Raw genomic sequence first — 25,723 nt, 5'->3', positions numbered from 1 at the left:
TAGCAAATCATATTTTTAAAAGCTTCTTTTCCCCCCTTCAACAGAACTAATTGAACTAAACATCATGTCAATGACTAACACCATTTATTTGTCCATGCGCAACTTCAGTCTGCGCCGCAGCACAAAGGAATATCCACTAGAAAGAGTCCTGAGGGCATCAGATGATTTGTAATGGTTAGGTATTGGGTTAGGGTTAGGTTTTAGGGCTGGGTTTGCTTAAGGTTAGGGTTGGGGTTGGGTTAGGGTCAGGGTGGGATGATTTTGTAGAGTTGCCGAGCTGTGGAAGTGAAAGGTGGGAGTGCTTGGCAAATGCCTTAGAATCATCTGATGCCCTCAGGACGCTTTCTAGTGGACATTCCTTTACGCTGCGTCCGTGCCACATCATATGCGACTTATACCGCTAAACGTAACCCCTAAATCTACCCTTAAACCTAACTCTGTCACTATTAAACTAACTGCTACTATTATTTCAACACCTCTTGTTTTACACCCTCTAGCGGCTACATCCGACGTACACCACCTGATCTGAAAGGTAATATGCGGTAATACGCAATAATATTTGTACCTATATTTCAGAAATAAATACATAATCTCTGCATTTTTCTCAATTTATTTTTCTTAAAATGACCCATTAAAGCTTAATGACAATTTGGCAGAATATTCTATTATTGAGTGTTAGTTAAGTGCACCGTAACCACATTTTGTATTAGACTGTTTTTCATGTAATGGTTTAATTGTATTGCATTGTATTATACTTGGGTTAAAATAAAACCAATAAATTAATTAATCCAGTGTGAAACTGTAAAACATTGTAAACTTGTTAAATATCAAAGAAATGGTTCACACCCTTACCTGTTTCAGTCCTTTCTGTCTCAGCTGACACTATCATGGCTCCGGAGTTCCTTGACTGTGCAAAACGCACAGCTCTACTTAAGACCTCCAGAACCCTTTGGTGTTCAGCACAAAGCTTCTGCTCCAGATTTCCAATTGCATTGATCAGCTTGTGCCTCTTGAAAGCAGCCCCTTCATAGTGTGGCTTGACGTGTGTTTCACAGAAAGATGCCAGGCACGTCAAACAGGATTTCACAGCTTTGAACTTTCTCCCAGTGCAGACATCACACGGCACACCTCCAGGTCCAGCATAACTTTGAGCAGGAGGATGGAGACTGAACTGCTCCCTCCCTCCCTCCCTCACCCCAAAGATAAAGGGTGCTCCCTCCATATATTCAGAGAAGCTGACATTGTTTAGCACAAGCTGAGTATTATCAGACAGGGTATGTACGTTACTGACATACTGTATTTATTTATTATAGTGCTGATTTTATGAGTGATTAAACTATTGTATACAGAACAGACACTCAGACACAGGGTTGATGTTGAATCTTTTTTTTAATGAAGCTCTGATGGCTTATTTGCAAAGCAGACTTTTGATAGAAACAGTGAAAAGGGCAGCAGCTCTGAGGTCAGGTTTCTCAATGAACATTAATTAGAAAACAAACAGTTACAAAAAGCAAAACAATAAAATAATAATTATATGTCTGAAACAACATTAACCAGTAATGTACAGCAGTGCAAATAAAAAAAAAAAGGAATACAATGTTATACAACAAAGGAGCCTAATTTTCAAACCTTAGCAAGTGTACTAATGTTTATTATTTTTTACAGAAATATTGCACAGGTGTCAAGGCTTTTAAACAGTGTCTTCCCTCTCATCAGCAGAACATCATTCTCTCAAGTCCCTTCTTGTTTTGCTGTTGCTCGTTTTGTTTTCCACACTTCTTTATTTCCACTCTCTTTGACTCAGGTGAAGCCCAAGAGAAAACAAGAGACTCAAAGCAAGCCGTCTCTATCACAATCCAGCTCCGACAGCTTGTGACACTGTCAATAATCTGATCTGAACTGTGTTAATAAATAACACATTTACCATGGAAAACAAGAGACTCAAAACAAGCCATCTCTATCACAATCCAGCTCCGACAGCTTGTGACACTGTCAATAATCTGATTTTAACTGTTAGTAAATAACACATTTACCATGGAAAACAAGAGACTCAAAACAAGCCGTCTCTATCACAATCCTGCTCCGGCAGCTTGTGACACTGTCAATAATCTGATCTGAACTGTGTTAATAAATAACACATTTACCATGGAAAACAAGAGACTCAAAACAAGCCGCCTCTATCACAATCCTGCTCCGGCAGCTTGTGACACTGTCAATAATCTGATCTCAACTGTGTTAATAAATAACACATTTACCATGGAAAACAAGAGACTCAAAACAAGCCATCTCTATCACAATCCAGCTCCGGCAGCTTGTGACACTGTCAATAATCTGATCTCAACTGTGTTAATAAATAACACATTTACCATGGAAAACAAGAGACTCAAAACAAGCCATCTCTATCACAATCCAGCTCCGGCAGCTTGTGACACTGTCAATAATCTGATCTGAACTGTGTTAATAAATAACACATTTACCATGGAAAACAAGAGACTCAAAACAAGCCGTCTCTATCACAATCCAGCTCCGACAGCTTGTGACACTGTCAATAATCTGATCTGAACTGTGTTAATAAATAACACATTTACCATGGAAAACAAGAGACTCAAAACAAGCCGTCTCTATCACAATCCTGCTCCGGCAGTTTGTGACAAATAATCTGATCTTAAAGGGCACATAAGGGCCTTTTTATTTTATTGTGTTACATGTTCCCATGTGTTGCTACAACTGTTTACGGAAGGTGTGTGTATTGTTTTAATTTTTTTACATTTTGACCACTTTTTTAAACGTTTAAATTGCATTACCTGCCTCAAGATGGCTTCATATGTACCCACATGGACCACTTAGAACTACATTTCCCATCACTCTCCTGCTCACATATGTAACTCAGATGGATTTACCAGTGAGCAGCAGGATGATGGGAAATGTAGTTCTAATTATTAAGACAATACACACACCTTCCGTAAACAGTTGTAGCAACACATGGGAACATGTAATACAATAAAATAACTGTTTTAACAAATAACACATTTACCATGGAAAAAAAAAATACTCAAAACCAGCCTTTTTTCTACCTAGTTCTTTGCTCGAGGGTAAGAAATGGCAAAATGGGAGCAAGAAATATAAAACACTGGCAGATCGTAACCAAATAAAAACCAGAGAATCAGGGAGTGCAAACCAGACAGACACAAACGAAACAGCAAGCCCAGAGAGACGGACTCTAAGCAGTGTTACAGTGGAGGAAATTAAACGTTCTCCCAGTACCAAACATGGACCAGTCACCCTCTCAGGGAGCTGGATGTAAAAAGGAGGTTTTTTAGATGAAAGGGTGAGAGATACACAGCAGAAATAGCTGCAGTTTCTGTAGCCTGCTACCTAATTAGAAGGACAGAGAAGATCCCTTGCGAGCATGAGAGAGAGCGCCTTATAAAAGTGTCCCACAGTACAAGCACAGCAAAGTCTAATACAGTACAGTGAAATCTAAAGCACAGGGATGCATTGCAAAGCACAGAGAGGTATGGTAAAACATAGGGAAGCATTGCAAAGCACAGAGAAGTATGGTAAAGCATAGGGAAGCATTGCAAAGCACAGATAAGTATGGTAAAGCATAGGGAAGCATTGCAAAGCACAGAGAGGTGTGGTAAAGCATAGGGAAGCATTGCAAAGCACAGAGAAGTATGGTAAAGCATAGGGACGCATTGTAAAGCACAGAGAGGTCTGGTAAAGCATAGGGAAGCATTGTAAAGTACAGAGAGGTCTGGTAAAGCTTATTAATAGAAATGACATACCAGCCATAGTATAGCCATGGGTAAAGCATGGGAAAACTGCACAAATACCCTGGTAAACATTTATAAGGGGAGCAATGGGGGACAAAGATGTCCTTATGAGCTCTAGCCCTACACCCAAACTGTATTCTCCCTCAAACAAGAAAGGAAGGCAGACACATTAATACTGTTCACTTCATAGAGCTGTGCTTTTGACCTATCTACCCAAACATTCATTATAGTAAATACTGCAGATTCATTCAGAATACAAAGGCAGGGAAATCTAGTCCTACATTCCCTGCATGTTTGCAAAACATTAACAATACAAAGATGCATGTAACTTTTTAAACATATATACACACATATTAGTCTTCAGTGCAGCATGCTAGTTTGACAATTAAATAGATTTGTTGGACCAATCACATGGTCTAGCTAATACAATAATTACAAAAATCATTGTGGACTTCAGCAAGATTTAATTTAAATGATATTTACATACAATTCTCAGCTCACCAGTGGAAAGTGAAACTGTCCCCGCCCCTTCGATGCCTTTTTTGCTGTTATTAACCAATCAGCTGCTTCTTCCAATGACGGACATGCTTTCCAGCCAGTGCTGTGCTTTGATCATTGCATTGATTTTTTGCTGTAATGTGTGTCCCTTTGAAAATCGCCCATGCACACCCACATAGAGAATGGAGGCAAAGGGCGGGTAAGATCCATGGGATTGAGCTCCAACTCATTCAAACACTATAAGGTAGTCGTACTAACATGAATAACAGCCCATAGCCAGGATATATATCGCTGAAATACTAGAGCTTGACACAAGAGATGTGTGTTGAAATAACAGCTTCTGGGGCAGCCATGGCATTCAACCCATTCCTGATCCCAAGTGTCATCAGCGACCAGAGGGGGCAGCGCAATGCCTCCCAAGTCCTACGAGGTGGCGGAAGGCCGGTATAGTGCAATACCCTTAGGGTACAGTAGGTGGCGCACGCAGTATGACACATTAATGAGCAGAAAAGCCAAAATGCATCGGAAAAATCTGACTTTAAATGAAAACCTGTTCCCTCAACTATACGAAGCAGCCTGCAGATTCTGACTCCCCTAGAGCAGACCTTCAAACAACTGTTATTCATTAAAAGGAATGCATGTAGAATTAATTCTGAGGCTTTCTATAGTAGCTGCTTTGAACATCCTCAAGCCAGTTCAAAGTATCTGAAAATAGTATTATTATTAAAAAAAAAGAAAAGCATTTCACAATCGCCGTTTAGTTGCAAAAAAAAAACAAAAAAGTGCAAGTACGGGATGTTGTTTCATTTTATTTCTCAGAAGTCTCTCTTTTTTGTTGCTTTTGGTCTGGCAGCATTTGCAAAGCCTAGAAATATGCATGTGTTTTTTTTATTTTTTTTTTGTTTTGTTTGTTCATTCCTGCTGTCTGGTGTTGTAACAGTTGTCTGCGGGTTGGGGGGCTACTTCACTGGCTCCCCGTGCACCCTGAACCGATAAACGCAGGTGTATTCAGGGTGTCCCCAATTACTCAGCACTCGAAACTCTACCAGTCCGAATGAACCCATCTGATCAGCCTGCAAGGGGAGAGAGACAGTCGTCAATAATCTGTGCAGACAGCCTTAGAGCAGTGTCCCACAGCAAGGTGTAACAAAGCACAGTGACAGCTAAAGCAAAGGCTAAAGCATTCTAAAGCACAGAAAGGTCTGGTAAAGCACAGGGAAGCATTGTAAAGCACAGAGAGGTATGGTAAAGCACAGGGAAGCATTGTAAAGCACAGAGAGGTGTGGTAAAGCATAGGGAAGCATTGTAAAGCACAGAGAGGTCTGGTAAAGCATAGGGAAGCATTGTAAAGCACAGAGAGGTCTGGTAAAGCATAGGGAAGCATTGTAAAGCACAGAGATGTTTGGTAAAGCATAGTAAAAAGCATGGCAAATGCGCAGTATAACAAATTGTAACTAACATGTTACAACAAACATGCATTTTCATTATAAAACATGATCTGGTACTATGTTAGGTTACAGGAATTTCTGAGTTTGTATGCCCCAGTCTCACTTCAGCAGTGTCTTATTTGGTCAAAACACATTAAATCAACCACTTCAAAGTGTTTCAGCGCTGCTGCATTGAGAGACGTTGCACAATGAGCAGGGCTATCTGTTAAATGTAAGGCTGGGGCGATGCCTAATTTTTCACTATCAATATATAGTTCTCCAAAAAAGCCAATGCATTGATTCACCGACGTTATGAAAGAGTTAAAAAAAAAAAAAAAAAAGAAAACGCAGTAATACTGTAAGGAGCTGTGGTTTACTGTGAAACATTGCAAGTAACACTTTAAAAACTTACGCATATTAAGTTAATTACATCATTTTATGCATATACAGTAGTAATTATATATATATATATATATATATACAGACGTGCTCAAATTTGTTGGTACCCCTTCACAAAAAGCGAAGAATGCACAATTTTCTCTGAAATAACTTGAAACTGACAAAGTAATTGGCATTCACCATTGTTTATTCCATATTTAATAGAATTTACTTTTGATTTTTTATTCAACATAATATTGTAAATAAGAAAACAAATGAAAATGGCATGGACAAAAATGATGGGACCGCTAACCTAATATTTTGTTGCACAACCTTTAGAGGCAATCACTGCAATCAAACGTTTTCTGTAGCTCTCAATGAGACTTCTGCACCTGTTAACAGGTAGTTTGGCCCACTCTTCCTGAGCAAACTGCTCCAGCTGTCTCAGGTTTGATGGGTGCCTTCTCCAGACTGCAAGTTTCAGCTCTTTCCATAGATGTTCGATAGGATTCAGATCAGGACTCATAGAAGGCCACTTCAGAATAGTCCAATGTTTTGTTCTTATCCATTCTTGGGTGGGTGCTTTTAGCTGTGTGTTTTGGGTCATTATCCTGTTGGAGGACCCATGACCTGCGACTGAGACAGAGCTTTATGACACTGGGCAGTACGTTTCGCTCCAGAATGCCTTGATAGTCTTGAGATTTCATTGTGCCCTGCACAGATTCAAGGCACCCTGTGCCAGGCGCAGCAAAGCAGCCCCAAATCATAACCAAGCCTCCTCCATGTTTCACTGTAGGTATGGTGTTCTTTTCTTTGAAAGCTTCATTTTTTCGTCTGTGAACATAGAGCTGATGTGACTTGCCAAAAAGCTTCAGTTTTGACTCATCTGTCCAAAGGACATTCTCCCAGAAGGATTGTGGCTTGTCAATATGCATTTTAGCAAATTCCAGTCTGGCTTTTTTATGTTTTTCTGTCAAAAGTGGAGTCCTCCTGGGTCTTCTTCCATGGAGCCCACTTTCGCTCAAAAAGCGACGGATGGTGCGATCAGAAACTGACGTACCTTCACCTTGGAGTTCAGCTTGTATCTCTTTGGCAGTTATCCTTGGTTCTTTTTCTACCATTCGCACTATCCTTCTGTTCACTCTGGGGTCAATTTTCCTCTTGCGGCCGCGCCCAGTGAGGTTGGCTACAGTTCAATGGACCTTAAACTTCTTAATAATATTTGCAACTGTTGTCACAGGAACATCAAGCTGCTTGGAGATGGTCTTGTAGCCTTTACCTTTACCATGCTTGTCTATTATTTTCTTTCTGATCTCCTCAGACAACTCTCTCCTTTGCTTTCTCTGGTCCATGTTCAGTGTGGTACACACAATGATACCAAACAGCACAGTGACTACTTTTCTCCATTTAAATAGGCTGAATGACTGATTACAAGATTGGAGACATGTGTGATACTAATTAAAGAAACTAATTAGTTTGAAATATCACTATAATCCAATTATTTATTATATTTTCTAAGGGGTACCAACAAATGTGTCCAGGCCATTTTTAGAATATCTTTGTAGAATAAACAATAATTCATCTCTTTTCACAGCTTCTTTGCTTTATTCTATGACATACCAAAGGCATGCAAGTATACATGATAAAATAGCTTTTAATTTCATCACTTTTCAGGAGGAATGAAGCTTTATTTCAATGAGCTGTAAGGGTACCAACAAATTTGAGCACGTCTGTATATATATATATATATATATATATATATATATATATATATATATATATACACACATACATACATACAGTATATATATATAGCTCCCTCGCTATAAGGCTCTCAGTTATAGAGCGCCTCGGATATAACGCTCCTACAGCAGATCCTCCAATTCCCTATACTAGTGATTCATGCAATATTTCTTCAGTAAGTACAGTACCGGTGTTGTTCAAACTGTGAACGTGATTATCTTTCCTAACGTATTTACTTTTTTGCTGCGAGAGGAGCTCCGGCTTTCTCTGGGAGACGAACCTGGGGCGAGCCCATTCCCTCTTCCCCTCTCCTTCTCGCAGTAGGTTTGCTCGTCTGTCGCTTCGAACGGAACTCCTGACCGCCGTTTAGCCAGGCTATTTATAGTTTAAAAACTGCTCATTAAAATGATCCACGAGTGGGAATGTTATTTTTTTTTTTTTAAATATAGCATTGATTATGCGGTGCATTATGCATGGTTAATTCACGGAAAGTTACACTGTTGCTTCACTATATGTGCATTACAGAGAGATTTCAGTTTGTATTTTAGTCAGATGTGTGTTGTTGTGTGTCCCGCAGCACCCCCCACCCAGTTATAACACTCATATTGTGTCCCCCCCGAGACCCGCATTATAACGAGGGAGCTCTGTATATATATATATACACAGCGCCTTGCGAAAGTATTCGGCCCCCTTGAACTTTGCGACCTTTTGCCACATTTCAGGCTTCAAACATAAAGATATGAAACTGTAATTTTTTGTGAAGAATCAACAACAAGTGGGACACAATCATGAAGTGGAACGAAATTTATTGGATATTTCAAACTTTTTTAACAAATAAAAAACTGAAAAATTGGGCGTGCAAAATTATTCAGCCCCTTTACTTTCAGTGCAGCAAACTCTCTCCAGAAGTTCAGTGAGGATCTCTGAATGATCCAATGTTGACCTAAATGACTAATGATGATAAATAGAATCCACCTGTGTGTAATCAAGTCTCCGTATAAATGCACCTGCACTGTGATAGTCTCAGAGGTCCGTTTAAAGCGCAGAGAGCATCATGAAGAACAAGGAACACACCAGGCAGGTCCGAGATACTGTTGTGGAGAAGTTTAAAGCCGGATTTGGATACAAAAAGATTTCCCAAGCTTTAAATATCCCAAGGAGCACTGTGCAAGCGATAATATTGAAATTATCAGACCACTGCAAATCTACCAAGACCTGGCCGTCCCTCTAAACTTTCAGCTCATACAAGGAGAAGACTGATCAGAGATGCAGCCAAGAGGCCCATGATCACTCTGGATGAACTGCAGAGATCTACAGCTGAGGTGGGAGACTCTGTCCATAGGACAACAATCAGTCGTATACTGCACAAATCTGGCCTTTATGGAAGAGTGGCAAGAAGAAAGCCATTTCTTAAAGATATCCATAAAAAGTGTCGTTTACAGTTTGCCACAAGCCACCTGGGAGACACACCAAACATGTGGAAGAAGGTGCTCTGGTCAGATGAAACCAAAATCGAACTTTTTGGCAACAATGCAAAACGTTATGTTTGGCGTAAAAGCAACACAGCTCATCACCCTGAACACACCATCCCCACTGTCAAACATGGTGGTGGCAGCATCATGGTTTGGGCCTGCTTTTCTTCAGCAGGGACAGGGAAGATGGTTAAAATTGATGGGAAGATGGATGGAGCCAAATACAGGACCATTCTGGAAGAAAACCTGATGGAGTCTGCAAAAGACCTGAGACTGGGACGGAGATTTGTCTTCCAACAAGACAATGATCCAAAACATAAAGCAAAATCTACAATGGAATGGTTCACAAATAAACATATCCAGGTGTTAGAATGGCCAAGTCAAAGTCCAGACCTGAATCCAATCGAGAATCTGTGGAAAGAACTGAAAACTGCTGTTCACAAATGCTCTCCATCCAACCTCACTGAGCTCGAGCTGTTTTGCAAGGAGGAATGGGCAAAAATTTCAGTCTCTCGATGTGCAAAACTGATAGAGACATACCCCAAGCGACTTACAGCTGTAATCGCAGCAAAAGGTGGCGCTACAAAGTATTAACTTAAGGGGGCTGAATAATTTTGCACGCCCAATTTTTCAGTTTTTTATTTGTTAAAAAAGTTTGAAATATCCAATAAATTTCGTTCCACTTCATGATTGTGTCCCACTTGTTGTTGATTCTTCACAAAAAATTACAGTTTCATATCTTTATGTTTGAAGCCTGAAATGTGGCAAAAGGTCGCAAAGTTCAAGGGGGCCGAATACTTTCGCAAGGCACTGTATGTGTGTGTGTATGTATATATATATATATATATATTTTTTTTTTTACCTTTTCATGTTGATTTGTACAAGTTGGGTGTCAAAGCAAAATCCAAAAAAAAAGTAGTTTAAATCAATCAAAAGAAAAAATAAGCAAGACATTTTAATAAAACGCAAATAACAGCAGTGCGTTTCTAAAACGGTTCCACTACTCTCTGCATCCTCTTTAAACATACAAACAAAAAAAACACGGAGGTCTCAGTATCTCATATAGTACTGCGTTCGTCCCTGGTAGCGACTCACTAATCTGTATCAGAGCATCTTGCCTGTTGACTATGAATTTGGACAAGTAAAACACATGCTCAGAAATCATGGTTTTAAGACCATGGTTGAGGTCTGCAGGGTTTTTATTGAGAACTATTCCAACATCTTTCCTGCTTTCGCAAAATTTGCAGCAAACGCATTAAGATACCTGTATCTTGTGAACCACCAGAACGGGGTTTTAGCTGTCAGAACAGAGTGCAGACCAGCAAACGCTCTTGTTTACGTGAGATGGTTTGCTTTTTACAAATGCACATTTTTAAAGGCTCGCGTGACCTCTGCATCTCATTAAACGGTCATGCAAATTAGTTGTGTTACCGGAGTATCCCAAACATTACTTTCTATACTATTCTGTCTTGCCATCTTACTTCAGAAAACAACTGTCAAACATCGGAAGGCATTGCAGCTCGGTCGAGACAGTATTTGTAATTCTAGCACAACGCTCTTAACTCCTGCACAGATCCAATCCCATCAGTAAACACTCACAGGGGCGGGGCAGGGGGGAGAAGGTGAGAAGATTCAGTGAGTCAGACCTGAGGGGAGCAGAGAAGCTCTGCACTTAATGCAAAAAATAATGGCTGATTTCAAATTTGCTTAAACCCTTTACACAAAAACGATGCGCAGGCTTGACTATCGATAGTTGTTAAACGATACGATGCATCGATAAATCGATGCATTGGCTCAGCCTTAGTTAAATGTAGTAAGTTGAGTAACATATAGACAAGACAGGAATTACTGTGTATTGTGTTCTCTGTACAGATCCAGTCCTCACCTTTAGCTGGTAGGTCTGAAGAGGGTCTCCATCCTGATCGTAAGTAAAACGTCCCAAAAGAGTGCCCTCTTCTTGAGAGTCATTGTCCAAACCCTTAGAAGAACACACATTCATTACACATTTACTAACACTGTTTCCTTTCATCCCAGTCCATCCTCAGCTCCACTAGAGCCACACTGCTTCCCTCCCTCCCTCCCAGTCCCTCCTCAGCTCCACTAGAGCCACACTGCTTTCCTCCCTCCTTAGCTCTAACCACTAGAGTCACACTGCTTCCCTCTGTCCCTCCTCAGCTCTAACCACTAGAACCACACTGCTTCCCTTCCTCCCAGTCCCTCCTCAGCTCTAACCACTACAGCCACAATGCTTCCCTCCCTCCCAGTCCTCAGCTCCACTAGAGCCACACTGCTTTCCTCAGGCTTAACCCCATATACCATAACCATGACACTTGAGGTGGGGTCTGTTCTGTGGGGATCAGGTGAGTACGTACGTAGACTGCAAAGTCCCGGGGTGCACTGTCGATCTTGCCCATGGGAGAGATGGATTTGGGGATGTGTTCTAGAGTCACAGCAGTGGGGCGAATGCGAGAGGCCAGTTCAATCACCACAAAGCCATGATACCCCCGAAACGCCCAACAGTTACCGGGGAGCACATCTGGCTGAGGGGAGAGAAAGAGAGAGAGATTGGGGGATCGGGAGATTGAGTCACCCTTTTTCATTCCCAAATGATGTTGTTTTTATGAGAACCACAATCCATAAAAGCATGTCAGCGAATTTAGTTGAAATGCATAGTAGCAATACAGAAGTAAAATACAGCAAGTCTCCTAGTGCATAGCTGGGTGATCCATTCCAGGTTTTAGTAAGAGCCGGATTAGCCCCATGGTATAGGTAACAAGCTCAGGTGGTCAGTCTTATTAAATTCCTAGTAAAACCAGGAATGGATCAAACTGGAGTCTTATTTCCATCCCTGCAGAAAACTACATTGAAGCTCTAGTAACGTACAATCCCATCATTCCTGTAAATACAAAATGATCAGTTATTTTTTTCATCACTATCATCGTGTCGTTAGTGGCAGTGCGAGCTGTGTCATTAATGGCAGTGCGAGCTGTGTCGTTAGTGGCAGTGCGAGCTGTGTCGTTAGTGGCAGTGCGAGCTGCGTCGCTAGTGGCAGTGCGAGCTGCGTCGCTAGTGGCAGTGCGAGCTGCGTCGCTAGTGGCAGTGCGAGCTGCGTCGCTAGTGGCAGTGCGAGCTGCGTCGTTAGTGGCAGTGCGAGCTGCGTCGCTAGTGGCAGTGCGAGCTGCGTCGCTAGTGGCAGTGCGAGCTGCGTCGCTAGTGGCAGTGCGAGCTGCGTCGTTAGTGGCAGTGCGAGCTGCGTCGTTAGTGGCAGTGCGAGCTGCGTCGTTAGTGGCAGTGCGAGCTGCGTCGTTAGTGGCAGTGCGAGCTGCGTCGCTAGTGGCAGTGCGAGCTGCGTCGTTAGTGGCAGTGCGAGCTGTGTCGCTAATGGCTGTGCGAGCTGTGTCGCTAATGGCAGTGCGAGCTGTGTCGCTAATGGCAGTGCGAGCTGTGTCGCTAATGGCAGTGCAGGAGAGGTAAGATTCATGGAAATCTTCTGTTATTTGAGTGTACTGCAGAGGTCTGTGTGTGTTTTTGCTCTCTCTTGTCTCTTACCTGTATCACCACGCGCGGAGACTGGGAGTGATACCACAGAGGGATGCCAAACAGACTGAGCAGAGCGGTCTTCGTCTCATAGGTTTCTGAGCAGCGCGTGCTGATCACACTGGCACCTGCACCCCACACAAAACAACATAGGAGGGGATTAACAGTCATCCAGAACCTCAACACACTCAGTCAGAACAAGAAGGAAAACTAGAAGAAACTGAGTCATGCAGACAAGCATTTGGGCTCTACTGCCTTCATCAGTGTTCTTCAAACATCTGTCTACTTGTCTTAGATTCTTATACTTCTACCTTTGGTTTTTAACAATGCAAGGAGAGGACAGTACAGTGCTATTTCTACCACTGTACAGCAGGTATGTTCAAGCTTGTGGTGGCAAGTTTGAAGGAGTGTTATTTTTCCAAAGATCTGTAATGTTGTTGAAGCCGACACCCTGGGATCCTTCAAGAAGCTGCTTGATGAGATTCTGGGATCAATAAGCTACTAATAACCAAACGAGCAAGATGGGCTGAATGGCCTCCTCTCGTTTGTAAACTTTCTTATGTTCTTAAAATTCTTAATTTTCTTTCCTCTCATCAGCACTAGTAACAATATCATTTAAACCACTTTGACATGTCGATCAAACTGTCAATGTAATCCAGTGCAGTGCTAACATGGGATGGAAATAACTCCCATAGCACAGCAGCTCCATTCCTGGTTTTAAGAGTAAGCTTGTTACCTACACAGTGCTGTTAATCATGCTTGTATTAAACCCTTGTGTTGGTGAAACTGCTATGCAGTAAGAGTGGTATTTTCATCCCTGTTATTTGGAGGAAATCAAGCAATCTGTATCAATGGGGAGTTTGTGACGTGAAACTTCAGAAACAGTTGCATTAACATTGTTTTCTCCACAGTTAGAGTAAGCAGCAGGGTTCCTAAAAAATATAGCTTTATTCGTCCCCACATGTTGCTGCATATTTAAATAATGTACCTGTCATTTTTCTTTTCATTGTTAACACCCTGACAATTTATTACACTTATGACTTTAAAGTGTTTCAAAATGGCCGCTCTAGTGCACTGGGGTTTGAGATCTGTCCTCTAAGTCAGCGTTTTCAAACTGGGGGTCGCGACCCAAAAGGGGGGGGGGGGGGGGTCGCGTGATCACAAAAAATATTGACAGAGCATATACACTTAATCCTTAACCGTAAAGGATATGAAGCCAGACCTCTCGCCGTGTTTACTGAGTGTCCAGATGCTTGTTTGTATGTGTATATAGTTGTGTATAAAGTGCTAGCGCCTGTACAAATGTTAAGGGTTTTTTTCATGTTTCACACTGTTTCTCAATTTGCCACAATCCTTGGACAATGCTATGATTATTGCCACAATCACTGGTGAACTCCATTTGTTTGCAAGTACTTCCAGCTCTCAGAACTGCATCCTGTTGTCTGTGAAAGGTAAAACACACATTTTTCAGACAGTAACACATGTTTCTTAAAAGAAGAGACTTTGAAAGGGGAACTTAAAGAAACAGGCGTTATTTGCAAATCAGAGGAGTTACAAGTAGACGGTACCGATACTATATGCAAGTTTTCGATGCTTCGCTCCATTTCTGATGGCAAAATTAAATGTTAATTCACACAGAACGACCATCCTGAAGCAGAAACACACAAGTGACACGAATGATAGGCTTGCTGTTGATTTAAATGCTTCCGCCTCTGTGTTTCTAGTATTATGTCACGGTTTCATTTTGTAATCTGGTTATTTATTTTACAGTTGAGATGATGGGTTGAAATAAAGGTGCACTTTATATTAGCTAAAAATATTTTTATTTTATTTTATTCCGGTGCCCTTGACGGCAGGAATAATATCGCACTGCGGTGTGGGGGTTGGGGGGTGGGGGGGGGTGGGGGGGTCGTCACACAGGTTTCCAAAGGTTTGAGAACCCCTCCTCTAAATCACTGCTGGAAAAACAACAAAAAAACAAAACAACAAAAAAGTGCTCTGGATTTTCTTTTCCGTACCACATCATGGATCGTTTTGCTGTGTTACCTGTTTGACAATGTGGGCATCAATCCTTACACTATCAGTGCACTACAGCAGACATTTTGAAAAGAGCTTTGAAGCAGACTTTAAAGTTCTAAGTATAAAAAGTTAGGATGTTAACAATGAAAAGAAAAATTACAGGGAAGCTATTTAAACAGTTGTAGCAACACGTGGGGACGTGTGATGCTACACTGTTAAGGACCCCTCTACTTACTCTTTCAGCTCTCTGTAACAGAGCTGTCTCAGTATTATGATGGGCAGCTCTTACCTGCTGACTCCAAGGCATAGTCTACCAGTCCGATCCCATCAGCTCTGTACAGATTAATAGCGCGCTGCACTATCCTGTGCACAGCCTGCAGACACACACAAAGAGACCAGGACAGGCGTTACAAACAGCTAACAAGCTCCTTTGTGTTCTAATCGACTGTATTCACAGCAGAGTTATGGGTTCTTTTACCATAGATAAACCGTGTGTTCCGTGGAAAACTTCCCCTGTGCCACGGCAAATCTGTGGTACCTCGAGGTACAGCACAGTATACCTCAGCTATCATGCGGTGCAGCTTGAAGTGTAAAAGCAATACATTTGGATGGGCTGTATACCTTTTCTCCTTAACAAGATGATTTCTGCTCAGGATTTGTTTAATGCTCCCCTCCCTCTTATGTGTACTGTATTAACAAACGTTGGTTTCTGTATTTTCAAAATGAATGGGCTGATCGACAACAAGACCTTGTATTAAAGGTTAGATTAACCAGCGTGTCTTTGTAGTAGTTTACAGTATCAGGTGAGAGTATGAAGTGATTATGAGGTCCCTGGTGACTCTCCCTGGTTTGGGTGTGTCAGTCAGTCTCACCTGCTCTGTGACTCCGCCCACACCAGCCAGGTGCAAGGTGTCTCCGATGGAGTGCGCCATTCCGATGGTGTCCGACTCTCTGCGCACTCTCTCCTCAGACAGTCTCTCCAGGATCCTGCTCTCCAGCTCCTGCAGCGCCCCCTGCAGCTCCTCCCGCTCCACCAGCGACGCAGCAGCACCCCCCTCTGTCTCGGAGAGGTACTGCTTCAGCCACTGCCCAACCTCCGACTGCACCTGAGAGAGGGAGAGAGAGAGAGAGAGAGAGTTGGATCATGAAAATGTCAGTGTTTCCATTTCTAACTGGGACTGACTTGAAAGTGGTTTGAAACCAGACTCATTTTCCATCAGCAGCAGATCAAATCCATTTCAAATCCTGTCTGTCTGTCTGTCAGTCTGTCAGCCCCAGTTAGGATTGCGGGCTGGCAGAACTCGACCTCTCCACACTGATGGTGGAAGTTACCTAATAAGCGTCCAATGTGAAACATGCAAGCCAAGTCAGGCTTTTAACATCAGACTACAGAAGAAAAAAACAGGCAGAGCATGAGGGCTGTGAGAAGATTGTATTGTCAAGGAAATATTGGAGGATGGTGATTTATAAAGAGCAATTATACAAAGATGAGATGCACACAAGTGAACCTTTTACTTTTTGTAGAATATCTGGTTCCAGACTGGGTTGGAGATGGAACCTGCTTGATATTGGAAGGCGATGAGACTGAGTTTTACAGCCTGGTTTCATGGTGCTGATGGAGACGTGGCGCATCCAGGTGACGTTGTGTGTAATGTGTCTGGGTGCAGATTGGACTGTGGACTGCAGATGGAAGAGGCTGGAGCCCCAGTTTGATGCTGGGATCGAGACGAGCCTGCTTTTTAAAATTGTTTTATTAAATTAGTCATTTAGTAGACTCTTTTATCAAAAGTGACTTACACAGAGACTAGGGGAAGAACTATGCATCAGAATTGCCACTTACAATAGGACCTTGTTTGTTTTACGTCTCATCCGAAGGACGGAGCACAAGGACTTGCTCAGGGTCACATGCAGTGAGTCAGTCGCTGAGCTGGGATTGAAGCAGGAACCTCCTGGTAACAAGAACCCTTTCTCTAACCACTTGACCAACAAGCCTCCAGCTTTCACGGTGCTGATGGAACCCTGCCCAGTTCAGTTCAGTACCTGAGTCTTCATGGTGTGCAGCGTGGCGGGCAGTGTCTCCAGCTCCCTCTGCATGGTGCTCTGGGCGCTGGTCAGTCCGGTCACTTCGCTGCGCAGAGCGTGGAGCTGCTGCTCCAGACGGGACAGCTCAGAGAGCAGCCTGGTGTGATCTTCAGACAGGCGGCTGGGCAAGGGGAGCAGGGAGCGGGTTATCAAAGAGTTTGTACAGCAGCCAAGTACTTTCAGCAATCAAACTGTCCCGCTACAATCTCAGGAACCACGGCAGGACTTGAGTGATTGAAGCGAACACAATAATTCCATGAATCTTACCTGCCCTGCACCTCCACCCAGTATGCAAGTCTCAAATGTGCAGTTTTGAAAGAAACACACGTTGATACTAGTTCTTGGTTTGTTTGCCTTGCCTTCCAGGAAATCTGTTATACCTACACATCCTATATCATTCATATACATACACCCGTGTGTACACACATACCTACATACATACACTCATGCATATTCACAAACATACATATATACACACCCACAGACGTACATATACATACATACATACATACATACATACATACATACATACATACATACATACCCTTGGAATCCAGATTTCATCTGAGACAGCTCGGTTTGAACTCTCTGAGGAGAAAAAGATTAAAAAGAATTTCAGCAACCTGGGCTGAGCTTTAAAGAGCTGCTGTGTCCTGTTCTATTGGAAATTACAGCATAGTATTGTTTCTAAAACCCTTAGAGTCACATATCCAAAAGCAGTCTATAGTCCCTCTAACTATCAGCAGAGAATTGCCCTGTGATGTTAAACTTGCCGGTCCTTCTTTAATAGCAGTATACAAAAAGATCTAGTGGAGAAAAGGAAATGTGTTTTCAGGACATTGTGACCTGCTTCCTGTCACTTCTCCACCCCTCAAGGCGATGGGTTTCCCCAGTGCTGCGCTCCTGTTTCTGAATACCTCTGATTTGTGATGGAGCTGCTCCAGCTCTTCCCTCCACTTCTCCTCCCTGTCCTGCAGTAAAAGCTTAATCTCCTCCTGTGGAAACAAATAGAGGGTTTTGTTACATTGCACTCCCTGCCTCTCCTCCTTCTTTTCTGAAGCTTTCCCCTGCTCTCTCCTTCTCGCTCTCTCCCACTCCCCCTTCACTTATGGCCCTCTTACTTCTATCCTGCTATCTCCCCTCTCCCCCTTTCCTCTCTCACCTTTAGCCCCTTCCTTCTCATTCTCTTCTCATCTTCACCCTCTCCTCTGTCTCTGTGTCTCCCTCTCACCCCTCACCCCTCTCACTTTCACCCCCTCTGTCCTTTCTCCCTGTTCATGTCCCTGTCCCCCTCTCACACCTTGATCTCCTCCTCTCCCTCTCACCTTCACCCCCTCCCACCTCTCTCCCTCTCCTCATCCTCGCTCTCACATTGACCCTCTCCTCCTCTCTCTCACCTTGACTTTCTCCCTCTCCTCCTCGTCCTCTCTCATCTTAACTCTCCCTCTCCTCGACTCTCTCTCTCTCTCTCCTCCTCCTCCTCTCTCTCACCTTGACCCTCTCCCTCCTCCTCCTCTCTGTCACCTTGACCATCTCTCTCTCCTTCTCTCTCTCACCTTGACTCTCTCCCTCCTCCTCCTCCTCTCTCTTACCTTGACCATCTCCCTCTCCTCCTCTTGGACTCTGCCCTGTCTCTCTCCGATGGCGGTGTGGATGAGTTTAGTCACGCCCTCGCTGGTCAGGGCTCTCTCCCTCTGCTTGCCACGCTCCTCCTTCTCTCTCTCCAGCTCCCTCTCCATGCTCTCCACCTTCTCCAGTGCTGACTCTCGGAGAGAACTCAGGGTGAGCAGCTGCCTCTCCACCGCAGCCAGCCGGGTCAATAGCGCCGAGTCCTGGATCAGAAAGACACAGAGACACGGACATTCAAAATGTAATCCGCTAGCGGCTCAAATCACACAGAGGCACAGAGACACACAGTGAAAATGCAATCTGCTAGTGGCTCAATCACACAGAGATACACAGAGATACACAGAGAGACACACAGAGACACACAGAGACACACAGGCAGTGAAAATGCAATCTGCTAGTGGCTTCACAGAGACACACAGAGAGACACACAGATAAACACAGACACACAGAGACACAGAGACAGAGAGACAGAGACACGAGCTGTCAAAATGCAATCAGCTAGCGTCTCTATCACAGAGACACGGATACAGACACAGAGAGATACAGACACACACACACAGAGACAGAGGGATACAAGGGTCACAGGCACAGAGACACACAAAGACAGGAGGCTTAGAAATGACCAGTTCAATCTCCAGAAAAACGCACACTGTGATATTTGTAAAGATTGTGTGTACCAGAAGGTCATTTTTTGTTCATTTATTGCTTTGAAAGAAATGCTTTTAAAAAAATACAATACGCATTTAATGCCTTCTTCACACAGCTGTTATGAGGCCGGTAGAGGTGTCACCTCATCAGTTTCCCACCCTGCAGTGTCAGTGCTGGGAGGGGTGAAAGGTCACCTCATCAGTAGTGTCCCAGTGCAATGTCACTGTTGGAAGTGGTACCTGTTTTACCTGCTTTGATGCCGGTGCTTTGCTATCCTGAGACAGCGCCGCTTTGGACTCGTCAACCATCTTCCAAACCGGGTCTGGTACCACTGTGTCAGACTGGTTCCAGACCAGAGGGTACAAGCACCAGAGCCCTAGAGCACAGAGACAGCACAGGAAGAGAAGAGCCAGCTTAAAGCACTCTGTAAGGACTGACTTTCTATTCTCCTACCTCATATTAGCACTAGCAATATTACAATGCTAACCACTACCTTAGAATCCATTCTCCTACCTCTTATTAGCACTAACAATATTATCACTGCCCCCCTTTGAAGGACTATTATATATTTGTTGAATATATTTAGGTTCTTAGCTTTATTGTATTCATTCATTTGGCTGTCTGAATTAACTGTTGCTTTTAATGAAATACTTTAACACTATCATTCATTGAATACACATAAGAACCCTGATGTTTTCACCCCAGTGCTAAAACTAGAACACTCGTGCTACCTGAAATCAATAGACGGGGTCAATACCATGGGGCTCCTTTATAATGAGCTTACCTAGCACTGGGTATCACTGTCAGGGGGCTTAACTTACCAACGCCAAGCAGGAGCAGAGCCAAGAGAAACACCACAGCCTTCTTCAGGAAGTGACTCTGCCTGTGAACACACACACACACAGTGAGAACAGCACCCCTAGTGCTCATGACAAACATCTACTAAACACAGTGAGAACAGCACCCCCTAGTGCTCATGAGAAACATCTACTACACACAGTGAGAACAGAACCCCCTAGTGCTCATGAGAAACATTTACTAAACACAGTGAGAACAGCACCCCCTAGTGCTCATTACAAACATTTACTACACACAGTGAGAACAGAACCCCCTAGTGCTCATTACAAACATTTACTACACACAGTGAGAACAGAACCCCCTAGTGCTCATTACAAACATCTACTACACACAGTGAGAACAGAACCCCCTAGTGCTCATGAGAAACATTTACTACACAGTGAGAACAGCACCACCTAGTGCTCATTACAAACATCTACTAAACAGTGAGAACAGCACCCCCTAGTGCTCATGAGAAACATTTACTACACACAGTGAGAACAGCACCCACTAGTGCTCATGAGAAACATTTACTACACACAGTGAGAACAGCACATCCCTAGTGCTCATTACAAACATCTACTACACACAATGAGAACAGCACCCCCTAGTGCTCATGACAAACATCTACTACACACAGTGAGAACAGAACCCCCTAGTTCTCATGAGAAACATTTACTACACACAGTGAGAACAGCACCACCTAGTGCTCATTACAAACATCTACTAAACACAGTGAGAACAGCACCCACTAGTACTCATGACAAACATCTACTACACACAATGAGAACAGCACCCCCTAGTGCTCATGAGAAACATTTACTACACACAGTGAGAACAGCACCCCCTAGTGCTCATGAGAAACATCTACTAAACACAGTGAGAACAGAACCCCCTAGTTCTCATGAGAAACATTTACTACACACAGTGAGAACAGCACCACCTAGTGCTCATTACAAACATCTACTACACACAATGAGAACAGCACCACCTAGTGCTCATTACAAACATCTACTACACACAGTGAGAACAGCACCCACTAGTACTCATGAGAAACATCTACTACACACCGTGAGAACAGCACCCTCTAGTGCTCATGAGAAACATCTACTACACACCGTGAGAACAGCACCCTCTAGTGCTCATGAGAAACATCTACTACACACAGTGAGAACAGCACCCCCTAGTGCTCATGAGAAACATTTACTACACACAGTGAGAACAGCACCCCCTAGTGCTCATGACAAACATCTACTACACACAGTGAGAACAGAACCCCCTAGTGCTCATGAGAAACATCTACTACACACAGTGAGAACAGCACCCTCTAGTGCTCATGAGAAACATCTACTACACACAGTGAGAACAGAACCCCCTAGTGCTCATGAGAAACATCTACTACACACCGTGAGAACAGCACCCCCTAGTGCTCATTACAAACATCTACTACACACAGTAAGAACAGCACCCCCTAGTGCTCATGAGAAACATCTACTAAACACAGTGAGAACAGCACCCCCTAGTGCTCATGACAAACATCTACTAAACACAGTGAGAACAGCACCCCCTAGTGCTCATGACAAACATCTACTAAACACAGTGAGAACAGAACCCCCTAGTGCTCATGAGAAACATCTACTAAACACAGTGAGAACAGCACCCCCTAGTGCTCATGACAAACATCTACTACACACAGTGAGAACAGAACCCCCTAGTGCTCATGAGAAACATCTACTACACACAGTGAGAACAGCACCCCCTAGTGCTCATGAGAAACATTTACTACACACAGTGAGAACAGCACCCCCTAGTGCTCATGACAAACATCTACTACACACAGTGAGAACAGCACCCTCTAGTGCTCATGAGAAACATCTGATTGATAGTTCCCAGAAATGGCAGTATCTACTTTACATGATTATACGTATGTCAACAACAACAAGATCTGCATGTGGACTATTATAAAGGTTTATGTACTTGCAGCAGGAGGTGCTTATGAAATATTTCCAGCAAAGAAAGTGAAAAAAGGTAAATATAAAAAAACAGAAACAGAAAGAAAGAAAGAAAGAAAGAAAGAAAGAAAAAGGTTTTCATCCTGACCTGGTCAGTACAAACACGTCTAGCAGCGAGGCCCCACTGGTCAGACAGTACCAGGCCGTCCCCAGCCACCAGAACAGCATGCCCATCGCCTTGCCTGGGGGGGGGAAGAGAGAGAGAGAGACAAGGGTCAAAGTTCATGACTTAATTTAATCAAACATTCAAAATACAGTAATATCTGCTGGTGATTCAACCCTGGTCACACGAATCCTCAATATGTATTGTAATTTCCACATACTACCACTAGATGGGGCTGTCGCTCTACGTACTGTAGAGTTAGTTTGACCTTGCTTGATATAGCTCACCGTCTCATCCTATAAGCACATTATTAAATCAGGTACCTGGTAAGAGTAGGACATCCCTCAAAGCAAATCCCTGGGCTGTACCTGCATCAGACTGCTGTCGACCTAAAAAACACACACAGATAAAATCTCAGGGCAACAACACTATCTGATAACACAATACAATACAATAAAATACAATACAATACAATACAGGGTGCCGTACGATACAAGCGGATACCTACTCAAGAGGTCCGAGTGACTACTCTGCTTGTATCTTACATGGCACCTTACGATATAGTTTTTATAATGTATAGCTATATAAAAATAATTAAACAGTGTAGCTAATTTTAATGTGACAATTCCCATCTGATACAAAACATCTGATACAAAGAAATTTCAAATGGCTGCATCGCATCAATATCAGGGTCTAGTGCTGTATATTATAAAGACATTTCAGAGTGCTGTATCACATCAATATCAGGGTCTAGTGCTATATATTATAAAGACATTTCAGATGGCTGTATCACATCAATATCAGGGTCTAGTGCTATATATTATAAAGACATTTCAGATGGCTGTATCAAATCAATATCAGGGTCTGCTATATATTATAAAGACATTTCAGATGGCTGTATCACATCAATATCAGGGTCTAGTGCTATATATTATAAAGACATTTCAGGTGGCTGTATCAAATCAATATCAGGGTCTGCTATATATTATAACGACATTTCAGAGTGCAGTATCTCTTCAATATCAGGGTCTAGTGCTATATATTATAAAGACATTTCAGATGGCTGTATCACATCAATATCAGGGTCTAGTGCTATATATTATAAAGACATTTCAGATGGCTGTATCACATCAATATCAGGGTCTAGTGCTATATATTATAAAGACATTTCAGATGGCTGTATCACATCAATATCAGGGTCTAGTGCTATATATTATAAAGACATTTCAGATGGCTGCATCGCATCAATATCAGGGTCTGCTATATATTATAAAGACATTTCAGAGTGCAGTATCTCTTCAATATCAGGGTCTAGTGCTACATATTATAAAGACATTTCAGATGGCTGTATCACATTTATATCAGTGTCTAGCACATATTCTAAAGACAGTTTAGATGGCTGTATCACTTTATAATGTTTAATCTGACGTCAGGGCGTTCCCCCCCCTTCCTCACCGATGTAGTCTTCCTCTGACGAGTACCCTGAGGAGTTTCCGAAGGGGTCGATGTGGGGTGCGTGGCTCTCGTAGGTGGAGCTGCGGTTGCTGCTGGTGTCGCTCAGTGCTTTCCTGCTCGCTGGCACTCTGTCACTGTAGGCGTTGCTGTTGTAGAGGAGGCTGGAGGGAGGCAGCAGGTCCGAGGCTGGGCTCGTGGACCCTGAAGAGGAGAGCAGTTTGTCTTTGCTGCTCCCCCTGGAACCTGGGCTGCCGTTCCGCATGCTCACGTTGCTAACTATCAGGGAGGGAGAGACACAAGCTGGTCAGGAGCAGAGCACTACGTGTGCATGTGAAACAAGCTGGAGAAGAGCAGAGTGTGCATGTGAAACAAGCTGGAGAAGAGCAGAGTGTGCATGTGAAACAAGCTGGTGAGGAGCAGAGTGTGCATGTGAAACAAGCTGGAGAAGAGCAGAGTGTGCATGTGAAACAAGCTGGTGAGGAGCAGAGCACTGCGTGTGCATGTGAAACAAGCTGGTAAGGAGCAGAGTGTGCATGTGAAACAAGCTGGTGAGGAGCAGAGTGTGCATGTGAAACAAGCTGGTGAGGAGCAGAGTGTGCATGTGAAACAAGCTGGAGAAGAGCAGAGTGTGCATGTGAAACAAGCTGGAGAAGAGCAGAGTGTGCATGTGAAACAAGCTGGTGAGGAGCAGAGTGTGCATGTGAAACAAGCTGGTGAGGAGCAGAGTGTGCATGTGAAACAAGCTGGTGAAGAGCAGAGTGTGCATGTGAAACAAGCTGGAGAAGAGCAGAGTGTGCATGTGAAACAAGCTGGTGAGGAGCAGAGTGTGCATGTGAAACAAGCTGGTGAGGAGCAGAGTGTGCATGTGAAACAAGCTGGAGAAGAGCAGAGTGTGCATGTGAAACAAGCTGGAGAAGAGCAGAGTGTGCATGTGAAACAAGCTGGTGAGGAGCAGAGCACTGCGTGTGCATGTGAAACAAGCTGGTAAGGAGCAGAGTGTGCATGTGAAACAAGCTGGTGAGGAGCAGAGTGTGCATGTGAAACAAGCTGGTGAGGAGCAGAGTGTGCATGTGAAACAAGCTGGAGAAGAGCAGAGTGTGCATGTGAAACAAGCTGGAGAAGAGCAGAGTGTGCATGTGAAACAAGCTGGTGAGGAGCAGAGTGTGCATGTGAAACAAGCTGGTGAGGAGCAGAGTGTGCATGTGAAACAAGCTGGTGAAGAGCAGAGTGTGCATGTGAAACAAGCTGGAGAAGAGCAGAGTGTGCATGTGAAACAAGCTGGAGAGGAGCAGAGTGTGCATGTGAAACAAGCTGCTGAGGAGCAGAGTGTGCATGTGAAACAAGCTGGTGAGGAGCAGAGCACTGCGTGTGCATGTGAAACAGCTGCTCAGTGTTAAATAAAACCAGCGATGGGAGTTTAGAAGCAAAAACAAATCGCAGTAGTTTTGCATCCCCTATAGAATGAACTCATCTTGCTTCATGAAGTCGAATGAAACCTGCTGAATAATGTTACATTACCGTATTGAATTACACACCGCTTTGTAGTTTTCCAAATACTGACAAAATTAGAAAATTGAAAATATGTTGCTTACTGTACAAGTTGCGTTGGGAGTCTCTTATTAACGCTGCCAAGAAGCAGTTCAAAATGACTGTTCTGCTGCAGTGCTCACACTTTATAAGATGCCTCTTTATACTATAAAGGAGGCTTGTGAGCCCAGGGGTTAAAGAAAGGAGCTTGATACCAAGAGGTTCAAATCCCGGCTCAGCCACTGACTCGCTGTGTGTGACCCTGAGCAAGTCACTTAACCTCCTTGTGCTCCGTCCTTCGGGCGAGGCGTAAAAACCGAGGTTTATTGCAAGTGACTCTGCAGCAGCAGTTGTGATGCATAATTCACCCCCTTGTCTCTAAGTCGCTCTGGATAAAAAGCATCTGCTAAATGACTAATTAATTAATTAATGAAACCAATCGAGCTATGGTAAAACATATTTAAAAAACATGGCAAACCAGGGTATGCTATGGTCAATGCAAAGTAAAAGCATGTGAAAACTGCAGTTACAGCGCAAAAGTACAGTGGTATACTGGGAATGCTCTGAACAGCTGACTAGG

At 43.3% G+C, this 25,723-nt stretch overlaps 1 protein-coding gene across 5 annotated transcripts in view; it reads right to left on the bottom strand.

Moving 5' to 3' along the window:
- Window positions 1–1,370: 1,370 nt before the first annotated feature.
- The window catches only part of LOC117433097 (SUN domain-containing protein 2), a 41,390-nt gene continuing 17,037 nt past the window's right edge, over window positions 1,371–25,723 (bottom strand). For all 5 annotated transcript variants that reach the window (XM_059016759.1, XM_059016758.1, XM_059016756.1 and 2 more), the window contains 15 exons: window positions 23,617–23,892; window positions 22,485–22,550; window positions 22,147–22,240; window positions 20,031–20,092; window positions 19,458–19,585; window positions 18,525–18,764; window positions 17,850–17,927; window positions 17,477–17,520; window positions 16,891–17,053; window positions 15,723–15,956; window positions 15,140–15,224; window positions 12,844–12,959; window positions 11,667–11,834; window positions 11,180–11,272; window positions 1,371–5,347 (listed from right to left, as the gene is read on the bottom strand). In XM_059016759.1, coding sequence (XP_058872742.1) covers window positions 5,234–5,347; window positions 11,180–11,272; window positions 11,667–11,834; window positions 12,844–12,959; window positions 15,140–15,224; window positions 15,723–15,956; window positions 16,891–17,053; window positions 17,477–17,520; window positions 17,850–17,927; window positions 18,525–18,764; window positions 19,458–19,585; window positions 20,031–20,092; window positions 22,147–22,240; window positions 22,485–22,550; window positions 23,617–23,892 — 1,961 coding nt within the window. In that variant the 3' untranslated portion in view covers window positions 1,371–5,233. The remainder of the gene's footprint in view (window positions 5,348–11,179; window positions 11,273–11,666; window positions 11,835–12,843; window positions 12,960–15,139; window positions 15,225–15,722; window positions 15,957–16,890; window positions 17,054–17,476; window positions 17,521–17,849; window positions 17,928–18,524; window positions 18,765–19,457; window positions 19,586–20,030; window positions 20,093–22,146; window positions 22,241–22,484; window positions 22,551–23,616; window positions 23,893–25,723) is intronic.

The sequence above is a fragment of the Acipenser ruthenus genome, chromosome 53, assembly GCF_902713425.1.
Source record: "Acipenser ruthenus chromosome 53, fAciRut3.2 maternal haplotype, whole genome shotgun sequence".
Classification (NCBI taxonomy): domain Eukaryota; kingdom Metazoa; phylum Chordata; class Actinopteri; order Acipenseriformes; family Acipenseridae; genus Acipenser; species Acipenser ruthenus.
This window is presented reverse-complemented; position numbering and strand designations above follow the sequence as displayed.